Below are 27,000 nucleotides of genomic sequence, written 5' to 3'. Positions count from 1 at the left end.
ACCATGATACTGAACAATCTTAAATACCATTTCTCATGATTGGACACACCTGTCTATGAAGTTCAAGGTTTAACGAGCTAATCCAACCAATTCGGTGTTGCAAGTAATCAGCATTGAGCAGTTACATGCATTCAAATCAGCATAATTACAAGGGTACCCAAATTTTGCACAGCCAGTTTTTCACATTTGATTTAATTTCATACAACTAAATACTGCTTTGCTAAAAATCTTTGCTTGGAAAACACCTCAATACTCAGATGTTCCTAGGAAATGAAAGACATACCACTGTTATCTTTTTTGTTGAAAGTTGAGTAAATTATTATGCAGGCTGAGAGGGGTTCCGAAACTTTTTTATATGACTGTATTGTGTTAATATTTTCCACTGTACACAGTACAGAGACAAATAAATACATTTCCAGAAAACTGAGCTGCATTTTAAATACATGTCCAAGCAAAATATAAATAATTCTAAGGAGGTGAATACATTTTCAGTTCAGTGGTAAAGTATTTACTGTGTAAAGAAGTTGTGCTGAAAAAGATTTTTGAAAACCTACAGAAATTCCGACTTGAAATGAGCTTTTCCTAGATATGCTTGAAGCAATATTGAAGGCAGGTAGTGCAAAAATCACCTCTCCAGCAAGTACACAGTAGGGCTGATGTTCTCAGTGTGATGTGTGGCTGGCATGAATTTGATATACTGTACATTATTCTGCATATGTATTAATTATTTGTAGAATGAGTCCCACATCAGTCTGAAATTTTAGAACTGTAGCCATTTCATATAATATGGCATCCTCAAACCAAGTTAATCTAATTGAGGATTACTGAGGCCAAAACTAAACCTGGCAACATCGGGCACAAGAAATGCACCAACTTTGGGCAAAGTAGCTGCCCACCACAAAGCCCATGCATACACACTACTACATTTTCCCCAGACTTAATTTTGTGTCATGCAATATTGCAAGCATTATGTTAAAGACACAAGTAAAGCTCTGAGCACACAACACAAAATATTGATTTAGACATTTCAAGGTTTAACTGCTACTTACTTTGTTTCTTTTTATGTTACTAGAAATCAAGGGGTCATGCTCACATAGGTTGCAGCTGCTACTCAGCAGATTTTGTTTGACAGTCAGAAGTTGGTAGAGGTTTTGTAGCGCTTAGCACTGAGGCCAAACAATTAAAACACAAATATCTTCATCTGGAATTTCTTTCCCATAATTAGCCCAATTCAAGTTGTAACTTACCTTTTTGCCACTTGAGTTGGTGCCTGGTTGACTGAGATTGAATGTCAAAACACTTTCCAAATTTGTAATAATTATTTCTTTACCTGTAATTTAAAATCTGTCACCAAAATGGAAAATACAAGTGAGGAAACAAAATTTATAATCTATGAAAATGTATATTCCACAACCCTATAATTCTTCATTTTTATTATCATGTAACATTCATGAATTTCATCTCACCTAATTTGTCACTAATATTCTTTAGAAGAAGCTGTCAGGGATTTTTCCCTTGGACCTCCCAAACGTTGCATACTTTTGACCCTTTCTATCCCGTAAGGTTGCCAGACAACAGTCACATGATGAAGGACTGCACAAAATAAAAAGAAAGCACATTCTTCGGGAAGTGCTCAAATGTTGCATTTAAAGTGCCTTTGTAACACCTGTATGCTACTGTGTTTCATACAGATGAACTTAGATCTTGTGGAGTTCCATAATGATTCATGTTTTCTGGGTTTTCATGTTGATCTTGGGCTTTTTTGAATGTTTTTGCCTGTATGATTCCTGCCTTTGTGTTTGTGTTTGGTCTTTTGCCTATTCTTGGCCTTTACCTTCAAACCTGGCAAGTACACCTGACCCTTGTCTAATGCAGAGGTTGATACAGCAAAAGGCCGGAAGGAGAATGGAATATATCCTGCATGATAAGTGTTATCATATGGTCTTCCACTGAAATCGTACAGACCTTTAAGGGCAATTGTGCGCACACAAATACGAGTTGCCAGTCAAGTCTAGCTTTCTGCCTCTAATTCCAAGGCAGCACATCACTTTCAATGGCCAACAAGATGCTTCTGTTAAAGCAACCTTTGTAAAAGCAATTGCCATGTCTTATAATGCAGCTTCTGCAACAGTAGTTGCAGCTTCTACGTACTTAGTCCCAAAGCTCCAGTCTTCATGCAGTTCTGAAGCCCTCAAAAAAGTTTAACTTTGTTGAAAGTTATGATTGAAAGTAAAGTGTCAGAGCACCAGAGAATTCTGGATCTCAAGGATCTCCCAGTAAATTAACCCCTTATGAGATGCTTAATCAGTGTGTTGTAAATTTCTTCTGTCTTTTTTTCCATTATTTTGTTACTTTTGTCACCTTTTTGTCATTCCTAACAAGTCACATACCTGTTGTGAACCACTAGGGGGGAGCTGTAGCACCCCAAACCCCACACACAACAGCACAGACACAGTTCCAGATGCCAATAAATAGATTTATTGCCACAAATGCCTTAATACACTCCACAGATCCAGCAATATAACTCTCCTCTTCTCCACTCTACCCAGGTGAGCTTCGTATGATTACTGTACCAACTCTGACTCTCCAGATGAAGTGGAGCAGCTTCATTTATACTAGTTCTGGTAGAACGTCCAGTGCTATCACATTGCATCCAGGAAGGACTTCTGGGTCAGATGGAACTCCCCCATGATAGGAAGGTCTGACTATAGCAACCCCCCCAGCAGCACCTGAGGACCCCAGGAGGGCTGTCCACCAAAACGATAAATCCAATCCTGTATTCTGTTGTCCAAACAGGATGCATGCTAGAGGGATGTCACCACTCAGTGTACCAGAGAAGCATGTGGCCTGAGAAGCAGTCTCCCCGTCCATCCATTATAACTGCCTCTCGACCAGGAAAGGTACCACTAACCAACCTGGTTGGGATGCCGGTCAACCCACATTCTTCCGTTAAAAAGGTCTCCCAGCCACCATTTGTAGTTAGTTTACATGAAAGTTTTCATGACTTTTATGCTATTATACTTTTGCACTTGTACTAGGGGGTATTGAGGTCAGGGATTATGTTCCTTTTATTATTTGCTTGAATTTTGTAGTGATTCAGATGTTGTAGTTTGTTCTGCAACATCTTGGATGACATTTTAGGTTCTCAATCGGATCCATTTTGTCATCTTGTCATTAGGCCAGCTTCCCTGTGTATCTAGAGGCATGGCCTGGGAGGTTGTGACCTGAGCTTAGTTGATAAGACAGGACAAAAGGAAGGCTGGGCATCCATTTCACAGAAAAATTCACAAAAAAAGCCTTGTGCTTTGGATACTATGCTTGCTGTTGGTCACAATACACAGAGGTCACATGTTGTATTAAGTCATCTTGCCCCACTTATATAAGATAGCAACACAGTATGCCTTACTTCCCAGCTTTCAGATATTAATAAACAAACCTCTTTGTTGTGGATTATTCTATCATGAAGCACAATAAGGGAAGCAGGCTTCAAGAAAATACACAAAAACCCGGACCTGTGTTTATTTTCATGTCTGGGCCTTCTGGATTGTCTGGATCCCAGGCATCTTGGCCCCAAACTCAAAAGTTCAGCTTCAATACTATTTCATCCTAATCCAGATTTACCATTTGAATTGAATGTTGATGTGTCCAATATTGAAGTGAATGCAGTTTTGTCCCTGAATTTTTATGAATACTGGTAAATGCCAGTTTTCTCACTAAAACTGATCAATAAAGAACAAAATTAGGATGTGGGAGATAGAAAACTATCAGCGATTAAACTTAAATGAGTGAAGGCTTTGGTTTGAAGATGCCCAACTACCTTTTACCATCTTCACTGATCATAAGAACCTCACTTAACTTTAGACAGGCAAGCATCTGAATGCATATCACTGGGCCATATAACTGCTAAACTGTGGGAAAAGACTATCAATTCTTATACCCTACCACATCAGTCTGATTCTAAAAAGACTGATTCTGCACCAGATATGCAAAATCAAGTAATTGGTTATTGATTTTCGGCGCACCAAAGAGCTCTATGTGCAGTCACTACTCAGGGAGTGGATGTAGAGGTGGTCTGCTCTTACAAGTACATGGGGGTCCACGTTAATGACAGGTTGGATTGGTCTTGAAACACAGAGGAACTAAATAAGAAAGAGTAGAGCAGGTTATCTTTCCTTACGAGATTGCATTCCTTTAATGTGGGTTGTGATATCCTTCACATCTTCTATAACTCTGAGATTAACAGTGCAATTTTCCACACTGTGATGTGCTAGGCTGGTAACATTACTTGAAGAGAGTCCCATCTAATCAACAAACTAGCCAAAGGGCAAGCTCAGCTATGGGATGCACTCAGGGCTGTCTTAACAGCATCATAGGACCCCAGGTACAGCAGTGCACTGGGGCCCCTGTTTTGATAGCAAAACAGAAACATACATAGGCATCAGAAACATTGTAGGCCCCTATGCTCCTTGGGCCCATGGCCATGGCCAGTGCCCATTGTGCCCATACGTTAAGATGTCCATTTAGACCCCCTGGTGATAGTAGCAAAGGAGAGAATTAAAATAAAAGTACCATTATGAGCAACGAACAATGCTGCACATCCTCCCTCTGACACACTAACACTGAGTAATTTCAGCCAACAAATTATTCAGCAAAAGTTTGTCAAGAGACGCTGCTGGGGATCCTTTCTACCAACAGCAATACGCCTGCCTAATGCCTCAGTGTGACTGTGACAGCCAAGTTAGAAGTTTGCTTTTCTTTCTTTTTAAGAAATTCTTCCTTTTCAGTTATTCTTCTATGTGTCCAAACCATAGTGTGTGTGTCTGTGTTTGTGTGTGTGTATATTTATCTGTCTATTTATGTTTTTACTAGCTCATACCTGACGCTACGCCAGCTTTGCAATAATTTCACTAAAAAGTTGTCACATTAAGTTTACAAAATAAAATGGATAACAATAAAGAAAACAATACCTTTTCCCTGATGTTTTATTTCAAATAATAAAAACATAATACATTTTTGTTATCAAATTCATACTAAGAACTCACCCCTTCTCTGATTACTTCACAACAAACTGTAGTCTCTGTTATTACTAATTATAACTAGACAGTAGAAATCTGCTTATCAGTGTGAGCTAAATAAAACTTTTACTTCTATTTGTTTATTTATTGGCATTTGCTTTTATATCTCATATGAAACATTCATGAGAAACATCTCTCATAATAACTCAACAATGGTAATATTAATTATAGTTGGTTAGATAATGGATGGTTGGATGGTATTTGTTATGTCCATATCTTTTTAAGTTAAATTTCTTTAAAATACTTATTTTTTAAAAACATTAAATAAACATTCACATAGTATGTTTTTAATATTTGTAAATATATGAGGTCTTCATATTTCTGGTTATATGTGCTAAATCATATACAGTTATGAACACAGTCCATAAATATTTGGACAGAGACAACTTTTTTCTAATTTTGGTTCTGTACATTACCACAATGAATTTTAAATGAAACAAATCAGATGCAGTGGAAGTGCAGACTTTCAGCTTTAATTCAGTGGGTTGAACAAAAAGATTGCATAAAAATGTGAGGCAACTAAAGCATTTTTTTAACACAATCCCTTCATTTCAGGAGCTCAAAAGTAATTGGACAATTGACTCAAAGGCTATTTCATGGGCAGGTGTGGGCAAGCCCGTCGTTATGTCATTATCAATTAAGCAGATAAAAGTCCTGGAGTTGATTTGAGGTGTGGTGCTTGCATGTGGAAGATTTTGCTATGAACAGACAACATGCGGTCAAAGGAGCTCTCCATGAAGGTGAAAGAAGCCATCCTTAAGCTGCGAAAACAGAAAAAAACCCATCCGAGACATTGCTACAATATTACGACTGATGAACTCAGCAACGCAAAAAGACCTGGACGTCCATGGAAGACAACAGTGGTGGATGATCGCAGAATCATTTCCATGGTGAAGAGAAACCCCTTCACAACAGCCAACCAAGTGAACAACACTCTCCAGGGGGTAGGCGTATTGATATTCAAGTCTATAAAGAGAAGACTGCATGCAAGTAAATACAAGTGGTGCACTGCAAGGTGCAAGCCACTCATAAGCCTCAAGAATAGAAAGGCTATATTAGACTTTGCTAAAGAACACCTAAAAAAGCCAGCACAGTTCTGGAAAAACATTCTTTGGACAGCTGAAACCAAGATCAACCTCTACCAGAATGATGGCAAGAAACAAGTATGGAGAAGGCGTGGAACAGCTCATTATCCAAAGCATACCACATCATCTGTAAAACATTGTGGAGGCAGTGTGATGGGTTGGGCATGAATGGCTACCAGTGGCACTGGGACACTAATGTTTACTGATGATGTGACACAGGACAGAAGCAGCCGAATGAATTCTGAGGTGTTCAGAGACATACTGTCTGCTCAAATCCAGCTAAATGCAGTTAAATTGATTGGGCGGCATTTCATGATACAGATGGACAATGACCCAAAACATACAGCCAAAGCAACCCAGGAGTTTATTAAAGCAAAGAAGTGGAAAATTTTGGAATGGCCAAGTCAGTCACATGATCTTAACCCATTTGAGCATGCATTGCACTTGTTGAAGACTAAACTTTGGACAGAAAGGCCCTCAAACAAACATCAACTGAAAGCCACTGCAGTAAAGACCTAGCAGAGCATTAAAAAGGAGGAAACCCAGCATCTGGTGATGTCCATGAGTTCAAGACTTCAGGCTGCCATTGCCAGCAAAGGGTTTTCAACCAAGTATTTGAAATGAACATTTTATTTCCAATTATTTAATTTGCCCAATTATTTTTGAGCCCCTGAAATAAAGGGATTGTGTTAAAAAAATGCTTTAGTTGCCTCACGTTTTTATGCAATCTTTTTGTTCAACCCACTGAATTAAAGCTGAAAGTCTGCACTTCAACTGCATTTGAGTTAATTTAAAATTCATTGTGGTAATGTACAGAACCAAAATAAGAAAAAAGTTGTCTCTGTCCAAATATTTATGGACCTAACTATATTTGATTGCAACTTTTCCATAACGGCCCATTTACAATCATGGCCGAAATTATCGGCACCCCTGGAGTTTTCCCAGAAAATGCACCATTTCTCCCAGAAACCAAATGTTTTGGTATACACATGTTTGTTTCTTTTATGTGCATTGGAACAACACAAAAAAAAAGAGAAAAAAGCCAAATCTGACATCATTTCACACAAAACTCAAAAACCAGGCTGGACAAAATTATAAAAAATAACTGAAATCAAGCGCTTCCTATAACCGTCATCCTATAACCTCTCAACTGGAATTCCCGACCACTCTTCTTTTGCAAGGTCTCTCAGATTTGAAGGGTGCCTTCTCCCAACAGCAATTTTGAGATCTCTCCATAAGTGTTCAATTGAATTTAGATCCAAACTCATTGATGGCCACTCCAGAACTCTCCAGCGCTTTGTCTTCAACCATTTCTGGGTGCTTTTAGAGGTGTTTGGGGTCATTGTTCTGCTGGAACACCCATGACCTCTGACGCAGACCCAGCTTTCTGACACTGGGCCCTACATTGCGCCCCAAAATCTTTTGGTAGTCTTCAGATTTCATGATCCCTTGCACACAGTCAAGGCATCCAGTGCCAGAGGCAGCAAACATCCTTAAAACATCTTGGAAAACTCCACCATATTTGACTGCAGGTACTGTGTTCTTTTCTTCGTAGGCCTCATTCCGTTTTCTGTAAACAGTAGAATGATGAGCTTTACAAAAAGCTCAACCTTGGTCTCATCTATCCACAAGACGTTCGCCCAGAAGGATTTTGGCTTCCTCAAGTACATTTTGGCAAACTCCAGTCTGGCATTTTATGTTTCTGTGTCAGCAGTGGGGTCCTCCGCCAATGGCTCTCCTGCCATAGCATTTCATTTCGTTCAGATGTCGGTGGATATTTCGAGCTGACACCTTTGCACCCTGGGTCTGCAGAACAACTTGTATATGTTTTGAAGTTGATTGGGGCTGTTTATCCACCATTTGGACTATCCTTTGTTGCAGTCTTTTATCAATTTTTCTCTTCCGTCCACGTCCAGGGAGATTAGCTACAGTGCCATGTGTTGTGAACTTCTTGATTATGTTGCGTGCAGCAGACAAAGGAACATGAAGATCTCTGGAGATGGACTTGTAGCCTTGAGATTGTTATTTTTCCACAATTTTTGTTCTCAAGTCCTCAGACAATTCTGTGCTCCTCTTTCTGTTCTCCATGCTTAGTGTGGCACACTCAGACACACAACAGAAAGGTTGAGTCAACTTTTCTCCATTTTAACTGGCTTCAGGTGTGATTGCTATATTGCCAGCACCTTTTTCTTGCCACAGGTGAGTTCAAACGAGCATCATATGCTTCAAATAAAACAATTTACCTACAATTTTAAAAAGGTGCCAATAATTTTGTGCGGCCCATTTTTGGAGTTCTGTGTGACATGATGTCAGATTTGGCTTTTTTTCCTCTGTTTTTTGTGTTGTTCCAATACACATAAAGGAAATAAATGTGTATACCAAAACATTTGTAATTGCAACAATTTTCTGGGAGAAATGGTGCATTTTCTGGGAAAATTCCATGGGTGCCGATAATTTTGGCCATGACTGTATACTTTTTATTATGAAGATTGGTCTTTTTATTTAATTTTTCATATCTCAATTTTCAGCAATAATTGATTATTAAAGTTGTTTCTTATATTTCCCCAAAAAATTTTAATTACTTTATTATGTATGATAATTAAATTTGTAAAAAACATACTTTTCCCTTTTCCCCTCCTCAGGGGCAGAATTTGGAAAAATCCTTTCTTAGTGGGTCCCTATGTCATAAAAGGAACGTATTCTCCAAATTTCGTGTTTCTGGGACCAATGGTTGAGGCTTGGCGTTAATATGTCATCCAGTCAGTCACCTTGCATTTTTATATATATATAGATTTATTTAGGTGGCAGGGTGGCGCAGTGGGTAGCGCTGCTGCCTCGCAGTAAGGAGACCTGGGTTCACTTCCCGGGTCCTCCCTGTGTGGAGTTTGCATGTTCTCCCTGTGTTTACGTGGGTTTCCTCTGGTTTCCTCCCACAGTTCAAAGACATGCAAGTTAGGTGCATTGGCGATCCTAAATTGTGCTTGGTGTGTGTGGGCTGGTGCCCTGCCTGGGATTTGTTTGCTGGGATTGGCTCCAGCAGACCCCTGTAGTTAGGATATAGCGGGATCTATCTATCACATTTTACCAGATGAATGATTTTTAGCTGATGTTCAAGTAGATAAACTTGTGGATTTGATAAAATTAACTGTTATCACACATGTATGCAAGGGAGACTGTTAAAAGGCTTGAAAGATGGTAATCCCATGCTGGACCAGGAGGTGGTAGTGTGCACTAACCCTTTCTCTTTCTGCTGCAGACCACCCAAGGGAAATTCTGCCTCGGCCTGTCAACATTACTGGAGACATTATTTACTGGTAGTAAGCGAACCATGTATTACTGGTAGCCGTGATTTTATTGCTGAATACCTTTGGTTGCTTGCCATCAATAGCGATATAGAGACCTAATGTCAAATCTTGTGCAATTTACAGTTAGTCTAAAGCCATTTCAACCAAAACGTTTCAGTTACTTCAACCAATACCACCAATAAAATATGGATTTTATGACAAAAATAGAGTAATCTTAGTAGTTAATTTCCTTCCCTGCAACTCTTAAAAAAGAAACAAAAAGAATATATTTTTTTGTTCATAAAACCATCTCATATATTTTTTGGCTTGTCTTATTTGGTTGCTGTTTGGGAAAACTGCTCATATGGGTTTTTGAGTGTTTCTGAGTTGCCTTTCCGATACTTTCTGTATCATTTATTTTCAGAATATTTACCATGGAGATGATGAGATCATATGACATTTAAACGTTTAACTTTAGTATTATATATAAGAAGTTTCTTTTGGATGATAAGATGTTTGGTAAAGAATTCTAGATTTACAAAGGTACTGGGTGTGTTGTGGATTATACTACTTATCTGTATGCTGACTGATGCAAACTAACGTATCTCTGAACTGTGTGAAGGTTCTCCTAAGTTTACCAGACTGCATAGAGAATTCAGCTGTTAATATGCTGCCTCCCTTGGGTCAAATACTATAATAAAGTACATCCATATTTGGATCTCTGCAATGATCTTGGCTATTGTTTACGAGTATTTAAGAAGTATTTCAGTGACAGTTACATATTGAGAAGAACTTAACCAGGATTTTCTGGATGACTGAGGCTGGCTGCTTTCTGCAAATGTCCTCTGTTGCGAAATGTCACTGCCAAACTTGTTTGTCTTGTCAAAAAATTTTCCAATTTTAGATTTTAAGTCTTATTTTAAGCGACACTGGGCTCAAAAAAATGAGAGAGAGAAAGAGAGCGAAAAAGGTAAGAGGTCTTGGGCATGGCTTGCATTGTCTTCTGCCCAAAGTTTGCTCATTTTCATTTTATTTACACAGATTTCCTCTGGACACTCTAGTTTTATCCTAAAATTCTGGCACACTCTGTTAAGATTGGTGACTCTGAATTGTCACAATGTGAGCGTGTGATTTTTATGCAAGTGCTCGGCAATGAACCAATGTCTATTGAAAACAAAAATAATTAATGTATCTGATGTATAATTCTGTATGTTAATGCAGTCAGCTGAATAACTCTGGGTTTTACGGTATTTTGCATATTCTGAAATTGTAAGGAATATAATAGGCCATTCAGTAAAATGTCAGGTTGTAATCTTTGAACTATAATACAGATTCAACTTCAAATAGAAGATTGCTTGCCAATCTGGGAAATATCCAGTATTACCATATTGTCAGGATCTATCACCTGGCACAGGTGTCCCAGGTGGCCATTTAACTGCAGCAACACTTAATCTCCTGTGTATTTACTGCTTTCTTGAACCAGCAACAAAAACGACAGCATAGGCATGAAGTGCACACAGCTGAAATTACTGTGCTCACGAAGAGGTTCAAAATGTACTATGTTCTGCTAACAGACTTTAATGCTTACAAGGGTAGTGTATACAAGAAAGAGTAAAACTTAGAAAATAAATCTGCCATGCAACAAGACTGATTAATGCACTTAGATGTGAAAAATAATTTATATTCAACACATGGCCTTGATTTGAGCTTAATAGTTTAATATACATACGGTATGTGCTCAATGTCTGTATTAATGCTAGTAGTAATTACGGCTTACAAGCTGCAGGCCATTTTGTTTTTCTTGTGGAATGAATAACACAGCTATCATGAAGTACATATATACAGGAATGGAGATATTTAGAGAATGCTAATGACCTATGAACAGGAGTGATCATTTTGTGCAGGAGCAAGTCAGACATGTGAACTAATAAGAACAATTCCAGAAATACAGTATATAGAGACAGGGACAGTTCTGATTTCATCAATTTACAGTTTGATTCACAAAATAAAGGAGTTTCAATAGAAATCAAAAAATGTTATTGTGCTTCCTGATGATAAAGTAAACCGCATCTATAAAGTGTAAGAGTCCAAGTGTCTGTCTGTCTGGTTGATATGTCTCTGTCATTTCAACGGATAGCGCATCACAAACAATTTTAGTAATAAAATGCATTGGATTTGTCATTCCAATAGATAATGAAACAACAACATTGGCATCACTTTAATGAATCCCATTCCAAATAGCATATAACAGAGACATATGCATTTTCTAGTGCACTGCACATGTTAACTGTGAGGTCTACGTTGATTATTTAGACTTCAACCAAATGTAGATGGGTAACACAATGAGTCTAAAATAAATATAAGCTTTATTACAGGACTGAAGTAAAGACTGGATGGTGTCAGTATCTTACATTTTTCAGAACTAAGTGGGACACTATTTTTGATTTGATGAGAATTTGATAGTAATGAAAACAGTCTAATTGTGCTGATAATTATTTGTCTACAATATATTTTTTATGAAACATAAAAAATCTCAAGATAAAAAGGATAAAAGTAGGACTCAAGCTACAAAGCTCCTGACTTGCAGTCACACATGCTACCATATACTGTACTCTTGTTGCTGTAGACTGGCACTAAGATTGCACTTTCCAACTATTAAATGTAGAACATCAGCTCAATTTTTTCTGATATACTTCTCTGATGTGATTGCAGTGAAGTTGGATTTTTCTGGCTTCAGAGCCTTGATATTGACCCATTAATGAAAACACAGGTTTCCATAGAATTTCCGCAAACAGCTAATCAGGTATGTAGCTTTATGTATAGATGTAGCTTCTTAAAAGTGGCATTTTTTCCAAGATAATTTTGTTAGGTAGCTCACTGAAAATCTGTAAAATTGTAAAAGTGGCAAACTACATAATTTTGCTAGGAAATAGAAGCAAAATTGATATTACAGTCTGAAGCACATTTCAAATGAAGTAAGTTTAAAATACCCACCAAAGTTCAAGGTGTAACAAGTGCAACAGCAGTAAGACAAGTCAGACTTTGCTTTATTTATTGGCCAACGAAAAACAAATGTTATTTAAAAATTTAAGGTCTTATAATGATCCTATTTTCCTCTTTTATACACTTTATTGTGAAAACCTTAATAAAATGTCTAAAATCCTGACACTCTCTGCTCTGTGATCAGGTACTTTAGCACTCCCAAACCACCCCACCCCCTCTACATCTGTAACCTCAGGCAATGAGACAGTAAAGAAACAGGCAGGAGTTATATTACATATTTAATTATGTATTAGTGATAAAATGTCCAAAAATATTAATGAAGCAGAATAATATGTGAATGTTGGAAAACCATACCCGTACAGCCTAAGTAGCAGTGAATCTTGCCTCCATTGGTGGCTCTTGTCTTATCTTCAGTCAATCTTGCTTTGCTACCACATGGCCTTTGAAAGAAGTATAGAAACAGGATACATGCCTGTCTCAGTATGGCTGCCGAGAAAGAGTTGGCTTCATCATGGTCAGATGGTGAGAGAGAGAGGTAAAGGCAAGGTGACCAAATATGTACAAAGTGCTCACTAAGTGCTGTTTCTGTGAACACTTATATCAGAGCTCCATCTTTTAACGGCTTATCCGGTAGTCAGTTCCCTTCAAACAGTTGAGCATGTGTATGAGATAAAATGTTTTTGTGTTTATTAGAATAGTGATGTGCCTTTGTGATGGTTTTGGTTACAAAGAATGTGCCACGACAAAAAAAAATTGAGAAATACTGACAGAGGGATATACATTTTTAGGAAGGATAGACAGAACAGAAAAGGAGGTGGGGTTGCTGTTTATGTGAAACAGAAATTAAACACAAGTCCTCTTCAGTTGGACGAAGAACCCCATCTTGGTGAGGACATCTAGATTAGTCTGGAAAGCTACATAGGGGAAGAGGCCTCATTTTAGGAATGTGTAATAGACTGCCCAATACATACAATAATTTCAATGCACATCTTTTTGCTAACATTAAGAAGGCAATGTTGCAGGGGGATATTATAGTCATAGGGGACTTTAACTACCCAAATATTAACTGGGCTCTCCTTGTAAATCGCATAGCACAAGAGGAGTTTCTAGAAGTAATCAGTGAGTGTTTTTAACACAGTATGTTAAAGCACCAATGTGGGGTGAAGCCTGTCTAGATTTAGTATTTTGCAATAATCAGGATACAATCAAGGGTATGAAGAGTTAAGAAGGAGTTGAAAAAGAACCTGAAAAGGAAAAAAACAGATGAACAAGGCAATGTGAATCGTAGGGCATATGAGGGCAAAAGGGCAACCATTAAGAAGGATATTAGGGAAGCTAAAAGGCAGTTAGACAGGAATATAGCAGATAAGGCAAAATATGACCCAAAGAGATTTTTTCAGTGTTTTAGTAATAAAAGAACAGTCAAGGAGGAGGTAAAGTGCATCAGTAGTATGATAGTAAAGGTGCATCAATAGTAGAATAGTAAAGGGGAATTAAAAAATACAGACAGTGAAATAGCAGATGCTCCTATAATAATATAAGTTTATAATAGAACTGGAAAACATAACTAATTATTAAAATAAACCTACTGCCTATTCTCAACAAAAAGAGTGAAAAAAACACACGTCCAGCAGCACCCATTCTTAACATTATACACACATCTGTGTTGACTGTCACAGTTCCTAAGGCATTGAAAAAAATCACAGTTTCCCCCACAAATGCTTAATAATCATAGACTGATTTCAACTTTTACCTTATCTTACTTGAGATATTTCAGTCAGGCCTTCACACAGGTCACTGTAGAGAACAACTATTATACTGTCAATAACATTTTAAAGTCTTTTGATAAAGGAAGTGCTACAGTTATTATGTTGTTAATGTTATTGTTTATTTTAATTTCTTTTACAGCCAATTCCTGGTGAAGTCACTGCATTTAATTTCATCTCTGTAGCTTTCTATTGTCTGCATATTCTTTGGTTAAAATCAAGGGTGCTCCTAACATGTGGTTGTGGTCATTTTCTGTTATTGAATAATAAGACATATAAGTGCAGGTGCATGACTTCAGCCTGATTCCACTATAAATGATGGTGCATGCACAACACTGCATTTGAAATGTGACCCAACAAATGAAACCCCAGTGGCAGACTTACAATTATGGCCGAAATGATTGGCACTCCTGGAATTTTCCCAGAAAATGCACCATTTCTCCCAGAAAATTGTTGCAATTACAAATGTTTTGGTATACACGTTTATTTCCTTTATGTGCATTGGAACAACACAAAAAACAGAGAAAAAAGGCCAAATCTGACATCATGTCACACAGAACTCATAAAAATGGGCCAGACAAAATTATTGGCACCTTTTCAAAATTGTGGGTAAATCGTTTTATTTGAAGCATATGATGCTCGTATGAACTCACCTGTGGCAAGAAACAGGTGCTGGCAATATAGCAATCACACCTGAAGCCAGTTAAAATGGAGAAAAGTTGACTCAACCTTCCTGTTGTGTGTCTGAGTGTGCCACACTAAACATGGAAAACAGAAAGAAGAGCACAGAATTGTCTGAGGACTCGAGAACAAAAATTGTGGAAAGATATCATCAATGACAAGGCTACAAGTCCATCTCCAGAGATCTTCATGTTCCTTTGTCTGCTGTACGCAACATAATCAAGAAGTTCACAACACATGGCACTGTAGCTAATCTCCCTGGACGTGGACGGAAGAGAAAAATTGATAAAAGACTGCAACTAAGGATAGCCTGAATGGTGGATAAACAGCCCCAATCAACTTCAAAACATATACAAGCTGTTTTGCAGACTGAGGGTGCAACAGTGTCAGCTCAAACTATCCGTCGACATCTGAACGAAATGAAACACTATGGCAGGAGAGCCAGGAGGACCCCACTGCTGACACAGAAACACAAAAATGCCAGACTGGAGTTTGCCAAAATGTACTTGAGGAAGCCAAAATCCTTCTGGGCGAACGTCTTGTGGACAGATGGGACCAAGGTAGAGCTTTTTGGTAAAGCTCATCATTCTACTGTTTACAGAAAACAGAATGAGGCCTACAAAGAAAAGAACACAGTACCTACAGTCAAACATGGTGGAGGTTCTAAGATGTTTTGGGGGTGTTTTGCTGCCTCTGGCACTGGATGCCTTGTCTGTGTGCAAGGCATCATGAAATCTGAAGACTACCAAAAGATATTGGTAGGGCTCAGTGTCAGAAAGCTGGGTCTGCATCAGAGGTCATGGGTGTTCCAGCAGAACAATGACCCCCAAACATACCTCTAAAACAGTGTTTCCCAAACTCAGTCCTGGTGGACCCTGTGGCTGCAGGTTTTTGTTCCAACCAGATTCCTAATCAGTGACAACACCTGATAGCACTGATCTCATTTAATTAGCTGGGTTTTTTTTTTCTTTTATTCGACATTCAGAAAAGCTTAGCAGCATGATTTTTACATTTATAAGATATTTAGAAATATTTCTGCTTTTGCTATAATGCTTAACTCTCTTTTGTTGATTTCATTGTACTTTGCCCTTTCTCTGTGTAGTTTTTCCCCTTTGTTGTATCTTAATAATGACAATTAAAAACAAGCAGAGCAAACATGCAGGCAAACAACACAAAATAATCAAAAGCCACTACAAACTCACTAATTAGTAAACAATGAATTAATTAAACAATTAGAAGACGTAGAAAAGTAAAATGAAAATCAAGATGAAAATACTGTTAAAAAGAAAAAAAAAACATTATTCCTATATAACTGCTTGGTACATTTTAATATATTTTTTTTTTAGCATACTTAGTTTTCTAATTTCTATATTGTTCCCCAAACACAGAACTTGAGAAATATCAGTCCACTTAATTAGCCCAGGAGTTCAATTAAAAACAGAAGCTGGTTGGAACAAAAACCTGCAGCCACAGGGGTCCACCAGGACCGAGTTTGGGAAACACTGCTCTAAAAACACCCAGAAATGGCTGAAGACAAAGCGCTGGAGAGTTCTGGTGGCCAGCAATGAGTCCGGATCTAAATCCGATTGAACACTTATGGAGAGGTCTCAAAATTGCTGCTGGGAGAAGGTGCCCTTCAAATCTGAGAGACCTTGGGCTGTTTGCAAAAGAAGAGTGGTCGGAAATTCCAGTTGAGAGGTGTAACAAGCTTGTTGATGGTTATAGGAAGCGCTTGATTTCAGTTATTTTTTCCAAAGGGCGTGCAACCAAATATTAAGTTGAGGATGACAATAATTTTGTCCAGCCCGGTTTTTGAGTTTTGTGTCAAATGATGTCAGATTTGGCTTTTTTTCTCTGTTTTTTTCTGTTGTTCCAATGCACATAAAGGAAATAAACATGTTTATACCAAAGCATTTGTAACTGCAACAATTTTCTGGGAGAAATGGTGCATTTTCTGGGAAAATTCCAGGGGTCTCGATAATTTTGGCCATGACTGTAATAGTAGCAACGAAGCATAATATAAACCCAAATTAATAGAATGTTTCATTGGGACTTTGAAATTGGTTTAGTAGCAGTGTAGTGAATGAAACAGATGATTTCTAAGTAATGACCTTGCTAACAGCTATAATGATTCTCCTGCCTAATCTACAAAGAAAGGAAGCTTTTCAAAATCACTTTTGCCTTCTATAAAAATTCATCCATTGCTCCACTCCTCTTATTGCGGGTGTTGGTTTGATATTAGCACAGCCTTCGACCTCATAGACAACTCTATTTTGATACACAAGCTTAAAAATTACACTGGGCTTTCATGCAATGTCTCTGCATGGTTTAATTCATACTTACTGTATATCACTGTATATCATCAGGAATGTAATAATAGCACTTCACTGTTATAATCTAAAGTTAGATAAGGTGTTCATTAGGGCCCAGTATTTATGTTACACGCTGTCCTGGAAGATCCTATAAGATAACACACTATTCACTTTCACACTTCTGCAAACAAAACTCAGCTAATCCTTTCTTCAAACCAAATAATGTTTCTTCTATTATGTCCTTAATTAACTGTGTCAACAAATTAAATCACTGGATGAGTAATACAAGAAAAACAGAGTCATTGTTAATTGATGGGGATGGTACAAACACCACCAAAGTCCTGTCACATTTTAAACCAATAGGCCCAAACATTAGTTTATTATGCTATTCATTAAAGGGCAAATGTTTTTCTGCTTAGGTTTCATGGGCACTACCACTTTATGTGTCTGGTCGCTATGATGTAGTGTGGTTGTTAGGTGCATGATCTACATGATCCATGACATAACAGCAGGTGTGCTATAAAGGATGGCACATACATAGAGAAACATCTCAACCTTAAGTAATTGTAGGGAAGACTCATTACAGACTAAAACTTAATCAAATTAAGAAAAATACAATTTTTCATTTTAGTGCTCAAGATTGTTTTTGACTATGGATTTTTGGCTTAAAGTATGTGGCTAGACATTTGAAAAATACCTGTCTACTTATCTATGAAAATGCCATCCATCCATCTTCCTAACCCATTAATCCAAGGGCAGGTCATGGGGCAGCTGGAGCCTGACCCACCAATCATGGGGAAACAAGGAGGAAAAGACTTGCTTGCTACTTGCTACAAGTTTGGGGTGGTGAGTAGCGGGGGTGGTACGTGTTTTGTATTTGTGTATAACTGTCAAAGGTGCCTGTGTTGGATAATTATTATTTTTTAATTGGAAAAGATTTCACCGCTTACTTGGTTTCATAACAATGTTACCATCATAATCCAGTCTGTCAACGATGCCTGCCTTTATATTTCCCTGAAATGATGTGTGGGAATATATACTAGTATAGTAGAAGGCGACAAGGTGACGCAGTGCTTAGAGTCATGGGTTCAAATCAAAGCCAAGGCAACGCCTGCGTGGAATTTTCAAGTTTACCCCGTTTGTTTTCAAAACATGTCTTCCCACGTCAGAAAGAAGTGAGGGTAAGGTCAATGTGTGAGTGAGTTCGCTGTCTGGACGGGCGTGCATTTCTGAGAAGGCGCAAGTCCATCACAGGGTGAACACACCCACAAAGACTAAGGCCCATTTAACAATACCAGTTCATCTAACCTGCATGTCTTTGGACTGTAGGAGGAAGCTGGAGCACCTAAAGTAAACCCACATAGTATGGGGGGAGACCTGCGAATTCCACACAGGGAACACCAAGGAAGCAAAGCCCAGTCTCCTTTTTGTAAAGAGGCAGTGCTACTATGTCACCCTATGAGAACACCATCCGTCAACTTCTCCCGGTCAAAAGATTAAGAATTTTAGTGGCTGGAAAATCTACCCAAGGGCTTATCATATAATAAACACTGTAACAAAGTAAATAAATAAAATCCCTTGTGATGTCTGTGAGTAGTGACAACATTTATAATAAGCACTTATTTATTTATATAAATTGGCTTTTATTACCTTTCCATTTTAAACATAAGACAAAAATGTGCCTGCCGTCCCGTTCAGTGGTGCTGCATCATTCCTTACGGCAAGGCGTGTTAGACAATCAAAGGGTTTTACATTTAAAAAATATATATTTAACCACTCATTTTCAGAAAACTCTTTTCATCGAGTTGACACCCATGTCCATTATACTTATAGGGTGGTCCAGATCTAATTATGCAATTTTCATTACGTTATAACTTAAGTTATTACATACAAAATCACCCGAAAAATCCCAGACCATCGAGAAGTGTGCGAACTGACGACATGAAGAATCGTCTTCGCACCGAACTGGAATCGTCCCCGCATAAATCAAAGTCATCCAGACGATCTGGATCTGCATAATTAGATCTGGACCACCCTGTAGATTTGACTGCGCGAATGCAGTACCTCTTGTAACAATAGTGAAAGGTCGAGGACGAAGTTTTGTTTAAAACACTTCGCACTATGATCTGCTCAACAGCTAACAACATTGTAAACATTATGTCGTACAAATACAACAAACTATCCGTAATGAAAACGAATGCGAGTTCAGACACTGCTGCAATTCGTTCGTCCACATTCAAAGCAGATCTGCTGATTTGGCTCGTTGGGTGCTACAGTTGTGATCGGAACCAAATATCACGAAGCTCAGTGGAGGACACAATATAAGGAAACACCAAGATGCGCACGGTGCTTGCTACTTGCTAGAAGTTTGGGGTGGTGAGTAGCGGCGGGTGGTACGTGTTTTGTATTTGTGTATAACTGTCAAAGGTGCCTGTGTTGGATAATCATTATTATTTTTTAATTGGAAACGATTTCACCGCTTACTTGGTTTCACAACAACGTTACCGTCATAATCCAGTCTGTCAACGATGCCTGCTTTTATATTTCCCTGAAATGATGTGTGGGAATATATACTAGTATAGTAGAAGGCGACAAGGTGGCGCAGTGCTTAGAGTCATGGGTTCAAATCAAAGCCAAGGCAACGCCTGCGTGGAATTTTCAAGTTTACCCCGTTTGTTTTCAAAACATGTCTTCCCACGTCAGAAAGACGTGAGGGTAAGGTCAATGTGTGAGTGAGTTCGCTGTCTGGACGGGCGTGCATTTCTGAGTTAGGCTCAACTTAAAAGTATATCATCCTTCAGTCCCTGACTTGTGCCAAATGTTCAAGGGATGGGCACCGGTTCCCGCAACACCTCACTTGGCTGAATGAATGAACACGCTGTTAAACCGGATAAACCTGACAACATAGATACGAATTAAAGTTTATACGTGTATTTATTTATTCTATCATCGGGCTAAAAAAATGTCATCAAAGTGGGAGTGGCCACACTTATATCCTGGTTATCGTGGAACAATGTTAGAATAAGACACATTAATTCATGTAAATCGTGCTAAAGTTGTGATACTAGAATCACTTGACTACATGAATGCATTCACCCAAATGAACAATATTTTGGGTGGCTTTATTTTTATTAAAAGACTAAACTAAAATTAGATATTTAGCTAATGGTGCTGCTTATTTTCACAATGGTCTGCACATTGAAATTCAACAGCCATTTTCAGTTACATAAATTATATCATCTTTTCAATAGTTTTTTATTTTTAAAACAGTGCAGCACATATTTAGTGCAATTCAACTCACTTTTTCCATTTCCTTATTTAGCAATGGAGAGGAACATACTAGAAATAGAAGAAGACTGCCCTGAACTTATTCCTATTGAAAAAGAAATCCAAGTCCAACCTGGTCAAATACCCGTCACTATAATTACTGGTTATTTAGGTATGGCCAAGCTCATTTTCATTATTGTGTGTGTTTGTTTGTTTGTTTGTTTTATGGATTAGGCCAGTGTTTCCCAAACTCGGTCCTGAGGACCCCCTGTGGCTGCAGGTTTTTGTTCCAACCACATTCATAATCAGTGACAACACCGGATAACACTGAGCTCATTTAATTAGCTGGTATTATTTTTTCTTTTATTCAACATTCAGAATAGCATAGCAGCATGATTTTTACATTTATAAGACATTTATAAATATTTCTGCTTTTCCTGTTGATTTAAATGCTTAACTCTGTTTTGTTGATTTCATTATATTTTGCACTTTCTCAGTGCAGTTTTTCCCCCTTTGTTGTATCTTAATAATGACAATTTAAAACGAGCAGATCAGACACCCAGGTAAACAACACTGAATAATCAAAGGCTGCAACTACTTTAGAGTTAGACCTACTAATTAGTAAAAAAAAAAAGTAGAATGAAAATCAAGATGAAAATACTATTAAAAAGAAAAAAATACATTATTCCTATACTGGATAACGGCTTGGTACATTTTAATATATATATATATATATATATATATATATATATATATATATATATATATATATATATTTAGCAAACTTAGTTTTCTAATTTCTATATTGTTCCCTAAACACAGAACTTGGGAAGTAGCAGTTCACTTAATTAGCCCAGGAGTTCAATTAAAAACAGACTGAGTTTGGGAAACATTGGATTAGGCTGTAATTTCAGAAGTAAGAGTTTACCACATAGACCTTTATCACAGTCATTTCAGTAGTTAGCATTGTTAATTAGGCAGGCAGTGTGGTGTAGTGGTTAAGGATTTGAACTTCATATACCACTACTTGACACTGTATCGTCATGAGCAAGGCACTTCACCTGCTTGTGCTGTATATAGAAAAACAAAAGAAACTAAATCAATTGTACAGTATCTCTCAGATGTTCTAAGTCACCTTGAATCAAGGCACCAGCCAAATAACAAGTAATGATAGTAATAATAATTATCCTTAAAACTGTACTTTTGGACAATTGTGTGAATGCAAAATGATCAAGTTAACTTTATCCTTTGTTGTGGTCAAAATGCAGATATAAACTGTTGCATTACTTTCATTTTGTACTTGAATTCCTTGAATCTGCTGTAAAGTGTCATGTTACATAATATACTTGCTTTAGTAATGATTTATTAGAAATATAAACATAAAACCTATCTGTATTTAAAAGATTTCAGATCAGATGAAATTCACTCCTTTTTGCACCTCATGTTGCATTATCAATGTCTGCAGAATGTTTAAAATCACTTCTGGGTACTTAGGATAATTTTACCTAAAGAAATCATCTTCTGTAGTCACACATGCTTTAATGTAGCATTTCTTTGATGATTTTTACAGTTTTTGTTTCTTTTACCAGTTTCCTCCTTTTAGTGATTTAAATGGATGTATTAAATTTCAAGGTAACTTCATTTTCCGATGTTGATTAACCTGAGTATTTAACACAAAGCATAGCCTGTTTAGTAATGCTATCTTCAACAAAGCACAAATTCAGTCCCTGTTTCTTGCTAGGGAACATAAAGCACATTGGGGTGATGATATACAGTGCAGTTAGCAGTGTATAAAATAAAGACAGCCTGACTGTTCATGCATAACACTTGTATCTGGCATGGAACCATAAACTTCTATATCACTTGTCTTTATTTTAAGGGGGTGGACACTTTTTAACATTTTCACACTTACTGTAATTAGGTTTGGAGTCAACATTTTGCACCCAATGAAAGAATGATCAATAGACTTAAGATATTTTGGAAGTTTTTATTATTTAGGCTTTAAACTTGTTGAATGAGATAATTAATATTTATTGATATTATAAGGGAAGTAGAAAGCAGTATGGACATTACATTTGTTACATATTTTATATTAACAAGGGTTCCTGATCCTGTCTAGGATGGAATAGAGTGCAAGTGCAGTCACTAAATACATTACCCAGAAGAAAACAATCTTTGCCCCAAATCAAAATTTCAGTGACTAATTCCACCATGAGAAGAGACTTTGCATTTCTGTGCCAAGTTTCAAAAATGCCTTCTAGAAGGACATCTACAATAAAGTGTATGACTGTATGTGAGTTAACTTACACAAACACTGAACATGATCTTTTTTTGTTTGTCATAAAATGAATATTCAGAACAGATGGAACAAATTTTGATACGATCAACCATTAAAAGAGGCAAATGTATTAAAAAAAAATGTAATTTTTTTTCAATTCACTTAAATATTTAAAAGTTTTCAATAATTATTGTAGTTAACATAAACACCTGAAATTGGTGCTGTTTTTGTTAGACTATTGTTTCAAATTCTTTTGAAGTAAAAATCATGTCACCATCATGTTGTATTCTGGAGATATTAAGGTTAAAAACACAAAGGTTCAGCAAACATGGCAACTTTTTCTCTAGATATTTATATATAGAAAATGTAAAATTTTATTAGCCTGTATTCTAAGTTAGATTATACTGGAAATAAATGCAATGTTTTATTGAAATAGGTTTGGTAGTTTTTGTATGATGCTCTAACAGACAGAAAGAAATTTAGTTTTATGTACTATATATATAGATTACAGAAGATTGTCTTTTTAAAAGAATGCATCAGCCTCTTTTAACCTTTTTGGATTGATGTATTTCAAAGGCAAATAATAGTTGATATGTACAGTGGTGTGAAAAACTATTTGCCCCCTTCCTGATTTCTTATTCTTTTGCATGTTTGTCACACAAAATGTTTCTGATCATCAAACACATTTAACCATTAGTCAAATATAACACAAGTAAACACAAAATGCAGTTTTTAAATGATGGTTTTATTATTTAGGGAGAAAAAATCCAAACCTACATGGCCCTGTGTGAAAAAGTAATTGCCCCCTTGTTAAAAAATAACCTAACTGTGGTGTATCACACCTGAGTTCAATTTCCGTAGCCACCCCCAGGCCTGATTACTGCCACACCTGTTTCAATCAAGAAATCACTTAAATAGGAGCTGCCTGACACAGAGAAGTAGACCAAAAGCACCTCAAAAGCTAGACATCATGCCAAGATCCAAAGAAATTCAGGAACAAATGAGAACAGAAGTAATTGAGATCTATCAGTCTGGTAAAGGTTATAAAGCCATTTCTAAAGATTTGGGACTCCAGCGAACCACAGTGAAAGCCATTATCCACAAATTTCAAAAACATGGAACAGTGGTGAACCTTCCCAGGAGTGGCCGACTGACCAAAATTACCCCAAGAGCGCAGAGACGACTCATCCGAGAGGTCACAAAGACCCCAGGACAACGTCTAAGAACTGCAGGCCTCACTTGCCTCAATTAAGGTCAGTGTTCACGACTCCACCATAAGAAAGAGACTGGGCAAAAACGGCCTGCATGGCAGATTTCCAAGACACAAACCACTGTTAAGCAAAAAGAACATTAGGGCTTGTCTCAATTTTGCTAAGAGACATCTCAATGATTGCCAAGAAGTTTGGGAAAATACCTTGTGGACTGATGAGACAAAAGTTGAACTTTTTGGAAGGCAAATGTCGCGTTACATCTGGCGTAAAAGGAACACAGCATTTCAGAAAAAGAACATCATACCAACAGTAAAATATGGTGGTGGTAGTGTGATGTTCTGGGGTTGTTTTGCTGCTTCAGGACCTGGAAGGCTTGCTGTGATAGATGGAACCATGAATTCTACTGTCTACCAAAAAATCCTGAAGGAGAATGTCCGGCCATCTGTTCGTCAACTCAAGCTGAAGCGATCTTGGGTGCTGCAACAGGACAATGACCCAAAACACACCAGCAAATCCACCTCTGAATGGCTGAAGAAAAACAAAATGAAGACTTTGGAGTGGCCTAGTCAAAGTCCTGACCTGAATCCAATTGAGATGCTATGGCATGACCTTAAAAAGGCGGTTCATGCTAGAAAACCCTCAAATAAAGCTGAATTACAACAATTCTGCAAAGATGAGTGGGCCAAAATTCCTCCAGAGCGCTGTAAAAGACTCATTGCAAGTTATCATAAGCAGCTTGATTGCGGTTATTGCTGCTAAGGGTGGCCCAACCAGTTATTAGGTTCAGGGGGCAATTACTTTTTCACACAGGGCCATGTAGGTTTGGATTTTTTCTCCTAAATAATAAAAACCATCATTTAAAAACTGCATTTTGTGTTTACTTGTGTTATATTTGACTAATGGTTAAATGTGTTTGATGATCAGAAACATTTTGTGTGACAAACATGCAAAAGAATAAGAAATCAGGAAGGAGGCAAATAGTTTTTCACACCACTGTATATCGATAAGCCTTTAAATACTGTGGCAGGAGGAGGTTGGGCTTGAGCAGAACTCCTCTGAGTGTATACTTATGTGTTTGCGAAGAATTAGGTAAACAAGTTTGTAGATAGGAGACTGATTCTTAATTTTGTTGTTCATTTACAGGAAAGACTGAAAAAACAGTACAAGTCTACCATCACTAATCCAGCTACCGATGATCTGGTTCCACACTAATATGGACATAATTTCTGCAAGCATAATTTCAAATTTGCCAGGTTGGCACATCAACCTGCCACTACCAGTTTAGTCACATTGGTGTAAACTTGTAAACACTGGCAGGACATTCCTACTTGTTTTTCTGCATTTACTGTTATAACATGCTCACATTTAGCCCCAGCTATGATTCCAATGCATAAAGGAAGTGCTTCTCATGTTGTAAAGTGCAAAAACCATATATTGTTCATAACAGGTAAAGTTGAACTTCTGAAAAAACTCGACAGTGGTGTGTGTAGCTGCCATGGTGAAAATACATCATTTTTCAGGATTTTTTCTTTCTGGATGCTTTCCTGAAGAAGCTTAGCCAGTTCCTTATGTAATATAAAAGCAAGAAAACCATAAAGAGTTGTGGCGTCAATTACGTAATTGATAGAAAATAAGCAAAAAAAAAATATCTTGCAGAAAATCAAGAATAACAAAGTACAGTGATTTTTGCCTCTTCTTCAGACGAAAGTCTTTCTACACACAGAGCTGGTCCATAATTGTCCATACAGTATAACCTGTCATGATTTTATCAGCTTGTGAAAAAAAATTACTGAAGTTACCCACATAGTTGTAGAATAAATGTCAGAAATATGCATCTTGATCGACTCAGCATCATGCCACTTGGCAGACTTATTAGCAAGGCTATATTGCAAGCAATACCTAGTGGCATAGTTGATAACTACACCATACTCCTGTACTATTGACAGATTCTGGAAATTTTTGGCCACCACCACCTCAGCCCGTATATGCAAATTTAACCATTGGTGATCTGCAAACTCAGTAATCTGGCATCTCTGGGAGATATGTGATGCGGAACCCGTACAATGTAGCAAGTCAGCGCAATCCACATATAACCTACACTTGCTCAAAAAGTGTAAAGACTATAACTCAAAGGTTGCTGCAAACATCGATGAACATGTTACACATGTATGTAAATGTATATCTCTATTTGGGTTTGAAATGCATTTGGACAGTTATTTGTTGTAATAACTTTATTCCTGTTAAACTCCGCCAAACTTTTTTTCCTTTGTCTACACAACACGCACACTTTAACTCTTTCCCTTCTGTTACTAAGATTTTAAGCCATCTGCCCTTTAATATAATGATGTCTTAACAAGGTTTCTTGAGTGGGTATTTTCTGTTATAATGTTAGGTGCTCTTTCCTGGTAACTCTGGTGTTACTACAGCACCAAAGAGGACATCTTCTTTTCATCCAGTTTCTTACAGTCATTTTAAAGGAGAATTCACACAAAGACAGAATTTGCAAAAGCACAAATCTGGGGAATAAACCTTAGGAATACATCTTCAGTTATTCTTTTGTAGTTATTTCACTTTAGGTAAAACAGCAGAGAAAATATCTTTTTGGTATATCATTTACAAGTATTGATATTGTCCTCACAGAAAAACTCAAGTTCAGTTGTTAATGAATTCCTATGTAACTTTACACATTGTGGATATTATCATAAACCAGACTGGATATTTAACTCTTACTTTACTATGAATGTTGTTCTATAATAAAACTAAATACTGTACAGAACATATGTTTATACTGCTAAAATACACTGACTATCAATTTTTGCCCTAGGAGCTGGAAAAACAACACTGTTAAATTATATTTTAACAGAACAGCACAACAAGAGAATTGCAGTCATCCTAAATGAGTTTGGAGAAGGTATGTTGATTAGCAGCAACTTCTAAAAAATATATGTCTGTTATTAAAAGTTAGTCATTTTAACCTAACATTTTGTCATGCTGCAGCTGAGCAAAACTAATTACTTGAATGTTTTCTGCTTTGTAAA

The 27,000-nt window shown here is 37.3% G+C and overlaps 1 protein-coding gene across 6 annotated transcripts in view; it reads left to right on the top strand.

Moving 5' to 3' along the window:
- Positions 1 to 18,046: 18,046 nt before the first annotated feature.
- The window catches only part of cbwd (COBW domain containing), a 79,550-nt gene continuing 70,596 nt past the window's right edge, over positions 18,047 to 27,000 (top strand). For 2 of the 6 annotated variants that reach the window (XM_039758841.1, XM_039758835.1), the window contains exons 1-3: positions 19,486 to 19,582; positions 20,529 to 20,645; positions 26,787 to 26,873. In XM_039758841.1, coding sequence (XP_039614775.1) covers positions 20,531 to 20,645; positions 26,787 to 26,873 — 202 coding nt within the window. In that variant the 5' untranslated portion in view covers positions 19,486 to 19,582; positions 20,529 to 20,530. Of the gene's footprint in view, positions 18,053 to 19,485; positions 19,600 to 20,528; positions 20,646 to 22,062; positions 22,106 to 25,105; positions 25,216 to 26,786; positions 26,874 to 27,000 lie in introns of those variants that run through there. The other 4 variants (XM_039758838.1, XM_039758837.1, XM_039758836.1 and 1 more) reach the window with 4 other exon arrangements.

Source organism: Polypterus senegalus, chromosome 7 (genome assembly GCF_016835505.1).
Source record: "Polypterus senegalus isolate Bchr_013 chromosome 7, ASM1683550v1, whole genome shotgun sequence".
In the NCBI taxonomy this organism is placed as follows: domain Eukaryota; kingdom Metazoa; phylum Chordata; class Cladistia; order Polypteriformes; family Polypteridae; genus Polypterus; species Polypterus senegalus.
Note: the sequence above shows the minus strand (reverse complement) of the source record. Positions and strands in the feature narration are given on the sequence as shown.